General features: G+C 37.7%; 2 protein-coding genes across 3 annotated transcripts in view; one reads left to right on the top strand and one right to left on the bottom strand.

Annotated features, from left to right (window-relative positions):
- Positions 1–286: 286 nt before the first annotated feature.
- On the bottom strand, positions 287–3,987 carry LOC111501162 (sialoadhesin-like). The gene is made up of 6 exons (XM_076885465.1): positions 3,821–3,987; positions 3,395–3,727; positions 2,222–2,470; positions 1,916–2,009; positions 1,759–1,816; positions 287–1,682 (listed from the first exon to the last, which is right to left on the bottom strand). Exons 2-6 carry the CDS (start codon positions 3,516–3,518, stop codon positions 1,635–1,637), a joined length of 573 nt encoding a protein of 190 aa, XP_076741580.1. The 5' UTR covers positions 3,519–3,727; positions 3,821–3,987; the 3' UTR covers positions 287–1,634.
- Positions 3,988–12,769: 8,782 nt separating this feature from the next.
- Positions 12,770–15,977, top strand: part of LOC101484847 (zinc finger protein GLIS2) — a 30,418-nt gene continuing 27,210 nt past the window's right edge. For both annotated transcript variants that reach the window (XM_012924079.4, XM_004569083.4), the window contains exon 1: positions 12,770–13,238. The gene's annotated coding sequence lies outside the window, so the exon portion shown is untranslated. The remainder of the gene's footprint in view (positions 13,239–15,977) is intronic.

Below are 15,977 nucleotides of genomic sequence, written 5' to 3'. Positions count from 1 at the left end.
TGTTTTAACGTTACACTGAAGGGGAGATCATGTCGTCATAAAGTATTTCTCATCACATCATCATCATCGTCATGATTTTCGTTGCAGTTCGGGGCGTATCTGCTATCGGATTGTGCGTTTTGCCAGTGAATTGTAAATTAAGATTTGTCCTCTAAGAGAAGGCAAGAAAGCTGTCATTAAAACCTGCATCCAAAGTCTAGTAAGAAAATCTCCATAAATAATAAAAAGAACTTTTTGATTTTTATTATTTGCACAAAAATCCTTTAAAAACAGCCAAGTTAAGATGCCATACAGAAGCCATACAGAGGCTGGGAAACAGTCCTAATTAAAGATGGTCAAACTCAAGTCAAAACAAACAAGGTTAATAAACTAAAAATGATAAACATGGCAATTAAAACATGAAAAATGAAACCTGAAAAGGATTTAATCACAACATGCAAAAATGGCTATTTATTTTCTAACAGCATCACTAATGTGTGAAAGTTGGCATCACAGGAAAAGCTAGTTACACTGAATTCACCACCACCACTGCATGATATAAAGCAGGAAGATGATAAAGTTATCTGTCATTTCTGTGACCTACGGGGCTCTTAAATACAAAACAAGCTCAACATATGTCACACATGTTAAGGTTAACATGTGTGTGTTCACATGAAAGGGGTGGTGCTGGCAGCATTTCACCAATAAAGATTATGGATTAAGTGTACTAACAGCAGAACAGCTGATTTCATACAACAACATTAAAAAATACATTATGGGAAAAATACAAAGAGGTTAAATACAAATTACAGACTCAAAGTAACACAGCTTTTGCAGAGCAATACGACTGGACAAAAATCAGCTATATTAATACAGTTTAGCTCATTTGAAGCCAGATACAGATACAGATTGTCAGTATCACAGCTCTGTTATTAAGAAACGAGGGAACTGGATGAATTATTATCACCTATTTAATTAAATTGTTATAAATAAATTGTTATTATTTATTTTAGTATTTATTCAATCAGCTGCAGCAACAGTGGTGCTTAACTGTCTGAGAGCACGTAAAGAATGACTATAAAACTATTCAAATGTAGGATTAGTCTACTTGCAAATTTGATATATCAGGAAGTACAAATAGGTGTTCCTTATTGGGATCGCATATCCATGCTTATAGAACAGTAAAATAGTTGTAAACTTATTTGGAGTCGACAGGAAAAAGTAACAAATAATGCTGTGGCCAAGAAACTATATTTGTTACTGGAGCTCACTGGGGAAACACAAAGATATTAGACACTGTTGAAAAACTGCCCAGGGGTACCAGGGCAGTGATTTGATACCTACAGGTTTCTAAGTTACCATGGTAATGTACCCCAATAAAAAGTGAAAACTGGTACAAAAAAGCAAGGGTCAAAGCTAAAGATGGCCTGGATAAGAAGAAATCCTGCTTTGGAGTACAGGCCTCAAGTTTGACATACTCTAAGTTTGCAGGGCTGTTTGTCTCTTTGCACATGCAGGATCATATTTTGCCAGCATGAATCTAAATGAATAAGATCAATTGTATTCAGATTATACTCTGCACACGAGAGGAAGAGGAAGTCTACAAGCTACCCAACCAGATGTTGCACAGTGTCTTCTTGCTTCTCTGCTGGTTTTCACTGTGCAGCAGGGTTCAGTTCAACACTCTCATACAGCTGGTCCATCTGAAAGGAGGACATGCAGATGACTGTGGGCACACTTTCATAAACAGTAATTTCAGAGTTTGACATATCTCATTACTTGTCCAGGTTGTTCCCTGTCACTTTTCTCAGCAGTGGCAGTCACAGTTTTCTTCTTCCTACATTTGTAATATATCAAACTCAAATTTTTCTTATATGAAAGAAAAGAGTTTTGAAGACAGAAGATATGACACAAAATCTGAAGTGAAGTAGTTTACCTTGTTTTCATGTAGAGTAGAAATACAACTGCAGGGATCAGCGATAAAAGAGTCATTTTCAATACGTTCAGCCTTGCTACGGTTTTCTCTAGAGCTGTAGAGATTGATGTAAGATGTAAGTAAACATTGTAGTAAAATATTTCAGAATAGTATAAAATTAACGGCCAGACTGCTATTTTGTTGGTTTGGTCCAGAAAAAAGTTGAAGTTTCTGCCTGCTGCTATCACTTAGCCTGCATTTCTCCATTCACCAAATGTAAAGGGAGTCAGAAAGTGAGCAGGATCTTTAACATTATGTCCTTCTTACCTTTGACAGTGAGAGCCTTCTCAGTTGAGCTAATGTTCTGAGGACTATTCACAGCACAGGAATAGTTCCCTTCATTCTCCTTGCTGACTGGGTCCAGGATCAGATGTTTAGTTTGGTGGCCGACTGGTCGACTGTCGAAGTACCAAATGTAGTTTGTGTCGTCAGTCAGAGGACAGCTGGTGCTGCAGGTCAGTGTGACTCTCTGACCCTCTGTCACCATTGCAGAAGGACTCACGCTCACTTTCACACCTCAAAGATAGTTCGATTGGATAGAAAACAAAACAAAACAAAAAAAACAAAACAGAAGAGTTTTTGTGCCTTTTGACAAAACTGACGTGTGATTATCAATTATATCTGACATACAGTTAGGTCCATAAATATTTGAACGAGACCATTTTTTTCCTATTTTTGGTTCTGTACATTACCACAACGAAATTTAAATGAAACAACTCAGATACAGTTGAAATGAAGACCTTCAGCTTTAATTCAGTGGGTGGAACAATGCATTTTTAACACAATCCCTTCACTTTAGGGGCATTTCAGTAACTGAACAAATTAAATAACTGAAAATAAAATGTTTATTTCTAATACTTGGTTGAAAACCCTTTGCAGGCAATGACAGCTTGAACTTGTAGACGTCACCAGATGATGAGTCAAATGTCCAATTACTTTTAGTCTCTTTAAAAAAAGAGGGTGGCCCATGATAAGGAGCTGAAACTCCTAAACCTTTCATCCAGTTTGATTGTAGAAACCCTCAAATGAAAGCTGAGGGTCTACACACTACGCCCATGTCCATGATGTAACTATAATTGGAATACGTTTCAGTAAACGGGTAAAAAAAACAAAAATAAAAAAAACTTGTGTCAGTGTCCAAATATATATGGACCTAACTGTAAGGGTGGTTGTATCTCAAATGAACACGGGCCTTCTGCTTGACTGTCTCCAATTAGCATAAAAATTTTATGGTACAAATTCTGAACATCCAAAATGATTGCTTTCAAATTTTAGCTTCACATCTGAAAGAATAATGATAATGATATCAGGTAATTTGCTGTTATGTTTCTTTAAATCAAATCCTGTATGAAACACATTTTGTGGACCATCAATATGATATAAAAACATGCACTTCACTAAACACTGCAGGTGATTCTGTATTAAATCAATTAAACTTACCTGTGACAACTAACATCACTCTAGGTAAATGACAGAGATTAATATGTTTCTCAAGTCTGAATGAGTATTCAGCCGAGTCATTCCTCTTCACATCATTAATTCTCAGTGTGTGGTTGTCTTTCATGTTGTCGTGATGCTTCACACGGCCCGTAGCTTCGTCAAATACCTCCTTACAGTCATCCTCCTCACCACCAAGCTGTACTTTATACCACGATCCATACTTCGAGATGGAATGGCTCGAGTATTGACTTGCAATGTTCACAGAGGAACCTTCCAGGGCACAGATTCTCCTGCTGACGTAATTTACAGCCTTGCAGTTTGCATTGTCGATGCCTAAAACAGAGTTTAAACACATGAAATTTTACTTCTGCTTCAACCTGCCTGTTGTTTGTTTCGTACGTATGTTTGGCTCATACACGTACTCACAGGATTCACGAGAGAGCACATCTTCATTGCTTTTTAAGGCGCAGGAGAAGAAGGCTGCTTTGGGTTTCAAAATGGTAATGTCTTGATGCTCGCATTCATTGTATAACTTTCTGTTCCAGTACCACTTATATGCAGTGTGAGCATCAGCCACAGGGCAGCTGGTGTTACAGGTCAGAATGACAAAGCTCCTGACAGGAGTTATTTGAACGTGCAAATCTGTTGGAAGAAAATAAATACTTTTTTTTTTGCTACGACCTGTGATATGTTTTGGGGAGAATGGTTTGTTTGCATGTGGAAACCTGTCGGATATGTGATGGAGCAGAACTGGTCCTTTGATTTCAGCTTCTCGGAACACATGCTGCTTTCAGTATAAGTCACACTGAAACAGGTTTTAGTTACAGAATCTGCACAAAAAGAGATGAAAATTAGTATTTTAACTTTAGAATTTGTTAATGGCTTGCCAGGATTTTGTAGCTTTTAACACTTTGGGGTTGTTTTTGGAACGTTACTCACCCACAGAGACTTGAGGGGCTCTGAGATGCTCGTAGCCTTTGACAGCACAGGAGTATGTGACTGCTTCCTCACTGCTGAGCAGCTCTTGGTACCAGGGAGACCAGTCCTCATAGAGAAACTCTCTGTTCTTGTACCAGATGTAGGCTGCAGGCTTTTCAGTCAGAGGACAGCTGCTGCTGCACATCAGTGTTACTGTCTGTCCCTCTGTGGCAGGAATCACCTTTACCTGCAGCTCTGAGAGGATGATGGATAAAATAAGTGCGCATAAACTGAAGTGAGCAGTAATTTATGAATGGTAGCAGCTCTACCTGAAACACGGAGCTCAGTTTGGTTGTTCAAGCAGAATTGTGGGTTCTCTGTAGTTTCTTTGCAGCAGTAAAACTTTGCATCTATTTCTCTCAAAACTTTGATTGTCAGAGTAAAGTTATTGTCTTTAGCCATGCTGTATGTTCCATTGTCTCCATCCACAGAGAGCTCTGTCAGGACATATTTGGAGCCATTTGTGTGTACAGTGTACCAGCTTATGTTTGAGGTGGCATGTTGAGCAGAGCATGGCAGATCCACTGATGAACCTTTTAAAGCACAGATTCTGCTTTGTAGCCCTATAACCGCTTTAACAGAAGGAGAAGGACTTCATTTGAATACTGGATGTCAGATAACGTGTGTGGGTATGCAAAGTTTTGCTCTACCATTAAACATGTTTGTTTAAATCAGTGTATTTATGATTTCTACACCATTTTGACCACACAGGTGAGCAAAGGTGTTAAAAGTTGTTTAGATCGTTACTGCAAATATCTCATTAGCCGGTCACATGGTAGCTGCTCATTGCATTTAGGCATATACACATGGTCAAGACAACCTGCTGAGGAAAAGTGATTTAAGTTACTGATGGTTGTTGGTGCCACATTGCTTGTTTATTGGGATATTCGCACACAACTTTCTTAGAGAAAGTATGCCCGACAATGAGAAACTATCCAGCACTCAGAGAGAAAATGCTATAGTAATGATAGAGGCCACAGGTGAGATGCAGAAGGCAACAGTAACTCAAATCTATAGGAAAGGTTCTGAAGAAAAAAGAGGTGTTGCTAATAAAGTCTATATCAATGCTCTGTGTCTAATCAGAAGATAATCCTCATTAATGTTGTCAGTAAAACCAATCTTACTAAAAACATCACTCCTATTTCATGTGAAATATCTAGCTCTAAAGTTTATAGATACAGATCTTTAATAATAATAATAATAATAATAATAATAATAATAATACCTGTTATGTGCAGGAGGAAACACATCACCGTCCACTGAGTCTTTGCAAACAGCATGACTGCAGGAATGCTTCGGTTTCTATATTAACAAGAAAATGTATAAAATAACAGAACTTGTATCTGGTTTTTTAAGATCTCCTACTTTATATCCATAAAAACATAAAATTTTACTCACATGTTGAAATTAAGAGCAGTGTCTCAGCAAAGGCAAGTTTTCATCTTGTTGGGGACGATAAATACATCACACGCAGCCCTGAGATCTAGCTGTAACTTCCTTCCTCTTGAAATGCTTAATCAAAATAATCTTGTTTAATGGTTTTAGTGTTGTGCAAAAGTCTGTCCACCATGTTTTACAGATGTAGATACGTGCTTGTTGTAGGTCTCTGCTGGTTACCTCGGGTACAGAGCTTTGTAGGTCTGCTACTTACTGTTGTGCTCTACTAGTAGAGTTTCTTTATATGCGAAGTGACAGGATTAAGTCATACGTCCGTATTAGGTTGCTTCAGAAATAATAATAAAAAACCAACAACACTCTTATGAAAATGGTCAAGTTTAAGGACTGGAATGAAAAGGAGTGAAAAAGCAGCCAGACCTTCAGAAAGCCTGGAGAACTGTTGTATATAACTGCCTATAGAACACTTTAACACATGAATGTCTGGGTTGGAAACAGAATACATGACTCAAGACTTTTATTATTAGCTGGTCTAGTTTAATACACAGTAAATGCAAATGCTGAAACTACTTAAATAAATGAAGTAATGTAATATTAATTTAAAAAAAACTAAGAAATAGCGTAAGTTCATCTAACATTTTGTTCCATTTCAGTTCATTCAGCTTATTATTTTTGATCAGCTTCATCTACTTTGCATATTAAGTACCTGCTACTTAAAAAAATGTACCAATTTATCTAAATGGTAAATGGCCTGTATTTATATAGCGCTTTTCTAGTCCCTAAGGACCCCAAAGCACTTTACATATCCAGTCATCCACCCATTCACACACTGGTGATGGCAAGCTACATTGTAGCCACAGCTGCCCTGAGATGTACTGACAGAGGCGAGGCTGCCGGACACTGGCGCCACCGGGCCCTCTGACCACCACCAGTAGGCAACGGGTGAAGCGTCTTGCCCAAGGACACAACGACCGAGACTGTCCGAGCCGGGGCTCGAACCGGCAACCTTCCGATTACAAGACGAACCGCCAACTCTTGAGCCACGATCGCCCCGTGGCAGAGATCTTTGTAAGGTTTTAAATTCTGGGATCAATTTGACCCCAAACATTAAATATATTAGTCTTTAGTTTGATACAACAGCTGGATTGATTTAGATTCTGATTTCTTTTTCAAACATTAAACAATAAACATTGTAAACATTAAAAAAAACTTTACTGCAGTGAATTTATTGGGGGCATTTAAAACATCTGCATCAATTGCAAGCTTTAAAAACAGCCAACCGACCTTTTGTTCAGATTTTTTTTTCATATTTTGCCTTTTCTCCTTCCTGCCTTTAGCTCAATCTCCAACATCTTTTCATGTTTAAACACATTAAAGTATCATGACATTTTGCAGAATCCTCTGTTTTACAAGTAGTGTAAACACCTTTCTGATGAAGATTATGATGAAGACGAGAAATCGGAGAGGTGATTTGTCCTAAAATCATCTTGTAATTAGCCGATTCATTTGTGATCACTCTCACTCATTCGTTTAGGACGAGTCTGTGAAAGCAGATCTGAAATCATGCAGATTAAGGCAATAGGTTGCCTTAAGTTTTATTTTTTTTAAGTTCTGCTACTTTTTGGGGTTTGCAGTGTTTAAAGTGTACACTAACAATCCTTTTGGCGTGTAACCATAACTACTATCTGTAGCTGATATTGCTACTGATGGCAAATATATAACAAATCTCACTTCCGTGTAAAGAGTTGCAAGGAAGTGAGATTTGTTCATACGTCTTCCTAGAATTTTATCTAGAACACTGTAAATATCAAGTTTGCTTATCTGGCTTTAACATACTTATTTTTTACATTAAAACATTTGTGTCTTTATTTTGAACTTTTTAAAATTTCTGTTTCTCCAAATGTATTTGAATTAATATACTGAAGTAATATTTTAGCCTTATTACTTATAACTTATTACTGCTGATCAGTGATGTCGCATCCACAGCTACTTCCTGTTTAAAACTTTGCATACTAGAGTTGCTTCGGTCCTACTCTGATATCTTGTAAGCCATCGCATCAAAGTGTAATATATCATATAATACAGTATTAGTAATTATGATAATATTTAATCATCCTTTTGTCCAAATTAAACTAAACTATGTCTAGTTTTTTGATGTGTGAAGTAATCCAAAGGTGTTACACCAAAACCAGTTATCATTATTAAGTACTAATGATGAATTTATCAGGGCTGTCAGGGCAGGCTTGTTTCATATAACTAGATATGACAACAATCATTGTCTTCCTAATACACAGATTCCTCATCTGGTCCATAAAGTAAATTTCATTTATTGTTTTATTTCCAAAAAACGTACTTTTAAAGTAGCTGACATTTAGTATTTCTTTTTTTATAATTTTTTATTCTTCTACAAGGATCATTACATGATAATATAAGAGAAATAGTGAATATTTCACTAAAAGTGATAATTGTAAATCTGATTAAACAGGATTAATTTATTGCAATTCATATATCAGGATTGAAAGTATCACAAAGAATATTTTTTCATGGAGATCTGGAGGTGATCACACTACAAGACAGAGAGAGACAACATAACATGACAAGCATCACATCAGCGAGTTTGTATTTTGTATTTTAAAAACTACTCATCACTTCACTTCTGTGCTACTTCTTCAATTCTCTGACCAAATGAATCAAATTTGTCTAAGCTGCTGGTTTTTGCCTTGGAGAAAAAGAAAATATAAAGTGCTGTAAGAAATATCAAATATGGACATTTTAGAATATTTTTAGATGCTTACATGTTGTTTGTTATTACTTTGTAAGTATCATGTTGTCAATAGCATGTAGAAACACTTCAGCACAGCTTTTGAACACTAAAAAGGCTGGTGTGAGGAAAAAATGACCCTGCAGGGTGTAGTGTTTTCCTGAATCTCCGTGAGAGGTTTTTTGTATAGTTTTGCTTGGGTCTCAGAAACATCCCTGCTAATGTTCACACAGGATCTCCTCACATCTATGAATAACTATAACTATAAAAGACGTGTAATTTATGAAATGGGTTTGCTGTAGATTGACAGAACAACCTTTTAAGGTGTTTACAGATTTATTTTATTCTTAGTCCATACTGTACATGATTGGATTGCAGAAACGACCATACTTTATTTTTTTGAATAAAGTATGATGAATGTGTGATTGGTCCACTTGGATTTTTTCTATTTCCTGTTTTTTTTTAAATATATGTTTTGCAATGACCCTGATGAAGGCCACAAACTAAAACATGTTGGTCACCTAATAAAGTTGTTTGCTAAAACTCGCTGGAGTATTCATGTCATAATACTTTAATTTTTAACATTTTATTATCAAAAAAGGACATTTTTGAAAACTGACATTTACTACCACTACTACTACTGCTACTGCTGCTAATAATGTCTAACAGGTTTGTGCATCTGATAAGTGACTGTCATCATCCTTGTAATAAGTATGAAAAGCAAAGAGAATGGTTTAGTTTAGTTTACCAAGTTCCCCATTAGCTCCTGCAGTAGCAGTAGCTATTCTTCCTGGGCTCTGACGAACGTTTTAACAATTTTCTTTTCATACATAAAACACGTATGGGAGACAAGAAAAGGCTCATAAACAACAGAACAACACAATTAAAAACAATTCTGGGGGGCGATCGTGGCTAAAGAGTTGGCAGTTCGTCTCGTAATCGGAAGGTTGCCGGTTCGAGCCCCGGCTCGGACAGTCTCGGTCGTTGTGTCCTTGGGCAAGACACTTCACCCGTTGCCTACTGGTGGTGGTCAGAGGGCCCGGTGGCGCCAGTGACCGGCAGCCTCGCCTCTGTCAGTGCGCCCGAAGGGAGCTGTGGCTACAATGTAGCTTGCCATCACCAGTGTGTGAATGTGTGAGTGAATGGGTGGATGACTGAATGTAGTGTAAAGTGCTTTGGGGTCCTTAGGGACTAAGTAAAGTGCTATACAAATACAGGCTATTTACCATTCATATACTCTGATAAGACTGATGCACAGGGGAAGTCAGGGTTCAATTTGTTGCTTAAACGATTCCTCAGCACAAGGGAGGAGCTGAGATCAGACCACCAACCTTCCAACTGGTTGGTGGCCACTCCAACTGGCCACTCTACCTCCCTACCTCCACCCCAGTGGAATGGACTGAAAAAAAATGAGAGAGTTGTATATTCATCTCTACATCATTTTCCTGGAGGCCTGGAGGCCACGGCCCTTACTCTGATCCTTAAAGTGTTTACATTATAAAGTGATGAATTAGACTGCAGAGACCTTCTTCCTCAAAAAAAAAAGAAAAAAAAAGAGCCAGGTCACGACAATATAACTGTTTTAGGAGATTTATGTCCCTGAAAGAGGAGTGATAAAAACACGCAGCCACTTTGTAGTTCTCAGATTCAGCACACATGTAGCCCGCCTGCACAGTTTTAGTTTCAGGGAGGAAGGTCAAAGTATTCATCATATTTTCATGTGAAAATTAGCAAACAAAAGCCATTTCAATACAAGAAATAAAAGTTAATCAAAAAATGTTTTTTTTATCTGCAGTTCCCAAAGCAGTCAGCTTTGCTGCCCTTAATTTCTCTGGTTTTCCTGGTTTTGAGCTACAGACAAATGTTTCGGAGAATTTTGTTATGAATTTGAAAAGTGTTTAAAAAGTATAGGATAATATTGTAAAGCTCTAATGTCAGTGCAGTCCTTGAGACCGATATTGCATGTCTCACTATCTGAGCATGAAAAAGCTGCAGTGAAATCTACTCACAGGTAACTGGTGCATATTCACGGTGCAACAATGAAATCTAAAACTTATCTGTGAGTGAAAGTGGAAGTAAAAAAGAAATGAAAAGTAAATGCAAAACAAAGCTGCAAAATGCAAATGTCTCAATGGTGACGGGTCGCAGCCTCCTGGAAGTTTTCAGCCATACTGAAACAACAGAATGATCTTAAAATTTGACGGATATTCTTTGAAAGCAACTAAATAGCAAAATAAACAAATAAATGGATTCGAGTGACAAGTGTGCCAATACAGGCTGCTGTGGATGATTGTTGTTTGCTGAGCATCACCTTCAATTTCAGCCTCTTGTGGGCCTCACCACAGCGGCTTTGCTGTTTGTGTCTTTTGGTGCATTTGTAATAGAATTATATGAAAAATTAAATGACCTGCTTTGTGGTACAGGTCATCCAAGAAGATTATGATTTCATTTTAATGAGGGGGCAGCTGTGCCTCTCAACCCTCTGGTCTAAGTGATCACTTCAAGCTCAAAGAAAGAAAGAATAACACAAAGGCAAATGTCAAAGCCTTAAAACGGGACCACAAATAAATGTACATCTTTTATTTACAAGAACAAACACATGAGGCTCGCACAACCAGTCGTGAGTGTGTGTGCTTTAATTTAAAATCAACATCTAGAAATTCAAGGTTTGTAGCATAATTACCGCTTTTGATTCCCGATTTAATTCCCAGTAATTGCAAAAATATTGAAAATCACGCACACTTACACCCTACTTTTAAATCAGCATGAAACGGATGGATGATATGTAGCAACAATTTGGATCTGGAAAGTAGGGGAGACCGGGGATAGTTGTAACATTTTTGACATTTCTGTCTGTAAATTGAAGCTCTTTTAAGGTAGTGGATTCAAAATGTAATGCAAAGTATTTACATGTCTCTGCTATTAAATAATGCAGCTATTTTCTCTGCAGCACAATTACCCATTGCATGGTATGGCCTCAAACACAAAGAGTGAAATGTTACAATTAACCCCATAGTCTGGGTTAGTTGTAACATATCCTGGGGTGAAATGTAACACAATGAAATAAGGGTACTAACAAAACATTAACATGTAATCTTTGTTTATTCAACACATGAATGTGTGTGACAGAATGCAGAAATCTAGCTTTTGAACATATTCCAACCCCCCAAAAAAGACAAATTATGGAATTTTCTGCAACTGAATATTTCATTAATTTTGGTTGGTCTTCCTTGAATTTGGCCTCATTGGCTCAGTGGGCATTATAACCTACAACTCTTGCACCAATTTGAACATAACAATGAAGCTGAAAAAATGTAGTTGTTCACCAGCATCGCAATTCCATTACTTTTTATCATGGCTTACCTTGGTGTGGTTTGCAAAGTGCTTCAGAAAGATGAGGAAATCTGTTTCTTGCACCCATCCTGATTTATTTCCACTACCAGTACTTCCTACTGGTCCATCTCTGACACAGTGGTCTGCATAATGTATGTGTGGGAACACAAACAGTGGAGGAATTGTGTTGCCAATGGCATTAACCGCATATACAAATGCGACCAGTGAACCTCTCTCTGCTGATGTCGTTGCCCCAACTTGTTTAATATAAGTTAAAGTAATAGTGTGGTAAGTTGTAACATCTGCATTATTGTTACAACTAACCCAGACTGTTACTGTTACAACTGACCCAGACTCCTATAGCCATGAACTAGCTAACATTACAGCCAACGGCTAAAACATTAGCACTAAAGACCTACACAGAATATATCCCCATAGACATACAAATAACATAATTTAAGTTTGAGTTTAGCTGCAAAGCAGATAATGCTATTACAAATTGAAATAAAGTAGAAAAACTTACTTTTTGGCATACAAATTACTTTTTTTCATGTTAAATTGTCTGTGTTTGACAAAATGTGCTGATTTTTCACATGTGATAGCAGAACTGAATTGGGCATGCACAGGATGAGTCACATCATTTGAAACTTAGCCCTGATTGGAGAAATTGGAAGTGTTACAACTGACCCACGTTACAGCTATCCCCGGTCTCCCCTATGACAAAATAAAAATGAAGAAGCGCTGCAATGAAAACGTCCAGATATTCAACAGCTGGAGGAGGAATGCTCCCTCGGATGTCGGACTCTCTCCCTCTCTTTCTCTCGCTCATGCTGTCACAGTGTCTCTCCACGCCCCCTCTCCCTTTCTCCCTCCCAGACAGCTTCTTCCCTCCTCTCCGCCGCTGGAAGCTCAGTTGACCAGCGTCGCAACTGAGCGATGCGCCTCTCGGAGAGCCTGATTTTACGCCAGATTTGACATTTACGCCGCAGAGTATCCTGCATTCGTATATTTGAGTGACACACAATTTAAAAAAAAATCCCTATTCATTTAAATTTTTTTTACATAATAGTCATTTTGAAGAAAAAATATTCCCAGGACAAGGTTTTCCAATACATATGTGAAAACTGACCACTAGCAATAGATATTTTACCTTCCGAACGATCCCCCGAGGGGAGGATTTGCTTTTCAACAACGCAGATTTCTTTGATTTTGAGAGCAGCCAGTGAAAACCGACAACTTTGATGAAGATGATACAGGACACGTCGGACAAACTCGCTTGATTTTGATGAATTTCTGAGCTCACAGTACGACCATTGAAGAAGCATCTTCAGGCAAACTACAGGGAGAAGATCTGCCTCACTAACAGGCTGTTATAAGGTAAATCTCAGCTTTGTCTGTGTATCTAGAAATCTAAGAGTCCCTTGACGTTTCCCTAATATTGATTTACAATATGTGGCGGCCATAAGTGTGGCAGCACTTACAGAATTTAACTAGCTATGTATAAATATACGAGCCATGATTCAAGTATTAAAAAACAAACATTTACAGTATTAATACAGGTTGACATCTGTTGTCTTTAGGGGTTTTAATGAATCTAATCAATAAAAATACTAGAAATCTTTAGCACCCGTGGTTTTCTTTGTCTGTAATCTGGATATATATTGTTTTTTCTGACCTTTTCAAAGATATTGCTTTGAGTTTTTGAAATGACATTTTATGATTTTTTCTTAAAACGATTAATTTAATATTAATGACAATAATCTTTACAGCCATATATGATCTTCCTACTCCTGGTAATCTCAGGAGCTCCTCAGGGGTTTCGTCTGGGAGCTCTGATTTTCTTCTGAAATGTATTTTGCTTGGAGAAAAAAAAAGTTAAAGAAATAACCAGTCACTAAAACTCTGTGGACTTGATGAAATGTTGTTTTGTTGAATTTTAAACATTAAACATTGATGTGAGGGACAGTGGTCCAAGCTAGGAAAACAACAGCATTATTTCCTTGTTTACAAAGAAGAGTGCAAATGAATTGGTTAGTAACAAATTGGTAAGTTACATCACAATTTTAGGGCTCAACGAGCTGTAAAAGAATTGCTACATATGAAAAAGCATCAGCTGTCCCCTTTACCTTGATGTCTGGTTGAAAAATAGTTTCCAAAAGCAAAGTTGTGCTGAGACTGGAGATATACCTTACACTCAGCTGGATGTCCTTGTTGGAATATCTAGCAAGAAAAGGTTTGTGGTCAATATTGTTTCACATTGTCATTTTATGAACAAACAGTTTATCAACAAACAACAACAACAAAATTAGGGTGGACGTTGTTTGGCTGTCAGATCACTAAGAATTTCTCAGCTTAACTAGAACTACTTCTCGATCAATTCAAGAAATCCAATATCAATCAAGAAAAAAAAACCCAAAACAAAACCCATAAAATCAATTACATTTGATTTCTTCACCACAATTCTTTTTGCTTTCTGAGTGACAGTTAACTGGACTAGCATTGCACATCGATGTACCATCCACATCATTTGGCCTGTGTTACAGTTATTGCCATCATCCTGTAACCAGTTTGTACTGTGTCCACTGTGCTTGTGCCATACGAGCATGCCCAAATAAAAAGGTGGGGTAAAGTGCTTTCAAGGTGGGGCATGAAGTTTGAAGTGGGGTTGTAACAACATGTCAGCCAAATATTGGCATTGACCTTATTGACTTTTTATTGGCATATCTAAAAATTAGATGGCATTTAGCAGTGTCAGTGGCCTGTGTTCATCTCCCGTGTCTCTCTCTTGCCTGTATCAGATGTGGTCTGACTAAATGTTGAAAGATTATTTGATTAATTAAGATCTCAAAGACTCTTTACACGATTACCAAGTATTACTGTTGGTATTGCCCAGACTGGTATTTTGAACACTGACATTGGCTGGAATTTCCTAATGTAGCGTCTTCACTCTGGAAGCAGTTGAACCAAATTAGCAGAAAGCCTATACTCTGAGAAAATGCATTGACAAGGGACATATTTTTAGCTTCATGCATTGTAACAGTGGCGTTATTGTCGTTTTTTGCGGCGATCCACAGTTGTGTTTGTATATAATTGCATACCGTAAGACCTTTTCTGTCCACAAACTACCAACTTGTGCTAGACTCAAATGCTTAAATTTAAAACAGCTACGTTGCCATATTTAGGGACACAAATACTCCCATATACACCAACTCTACACACCCATAAGTGTGGCAAGGTGGACACAAAGCACACACAAAACTTCCACTCTCCTCACACCAAGCATAGCTCCTCTGTGCTTTGCTGCATAAGTTTGTATCAGAAAAACACTTCCCAACTTCATTCTTGCACTTAGACTTCAATTCTCCGGGGTCTGAAATCCTGGTTTAGGGTTTGGGGAGTGGCCACTGGTGCATAAGACCAACAAAAATCCCTTACTGATGTTACATGGTGGTCGGGGCGAAAGTTTTTGCTGATTTTGTGGTTTTCATGTCATGCAGTACTGCGTGTGTTGCAGGCTTGTTGCATCATGCTGCTCTCCAAAGGTTGGGCAGACGCACATGGATGGATTTTAGAAAAGACTCTGAGCCAAGAAAACTCCTTTCCTGTTGTTGTTGGGTGCATCTGTCTTACAGGCCCCTTCCACCCACTCAGTCTGCTACAGGGTGGGAACATTGCTCATGCATATGGACACCTGCAGGGTTGTGTGTACAAGTTTTAAGTAAATTGTTAAAAGAGGGAGAAAGAAAGAAACAAATAGAATAGGGAGATAAGAGTTAGGAAGGAATGATAAAATAAGGAAGAAAGACCAGAAAGTACAAAAAAAGTAGAAACAAAGTTAGTGAAAAAAGAAACAAAGGATCACAGTTCACAACACTAATCAGTTATAAGAAAATACACAAAATGACTAAACTGTATGGGCAAAAATTAAAGTTTCAGGGCAAACAGAGCCACGGGGAGGAAAAGGATGGCAGAAGATGAAATGGAAGAAGTGAATAAAGTGAAAAATAAATAATCTGATGTGGACTAACAAAGGAGGAAATCAACGCAAGAATGAAAGGATGGCAGGGAAAACAAGGGAAACAAAGATGATGGAAAGAGAATGGAAAACAATGGGAA

The sequence above is a fragment of the Maylandia zebra genome, linkage group LG6 (genome assembly GCF_041146795.1).
Source record: "Maylandia zebra isolate NMK-2024a linkage group LG6, Mzebra_GT3a, whole genome shotgun sequence".
Lineage (NCBI taxonomy): Eukaryota > Metazoa > Chordata > Actinopteri > Cichliformes > Cichlidae > Maylandia > Maylandia zebra.
Note: the sequence above shows the minus strand (reverse complement) of the source record. Positions and strands in the feature narration are given on the sequence as shown.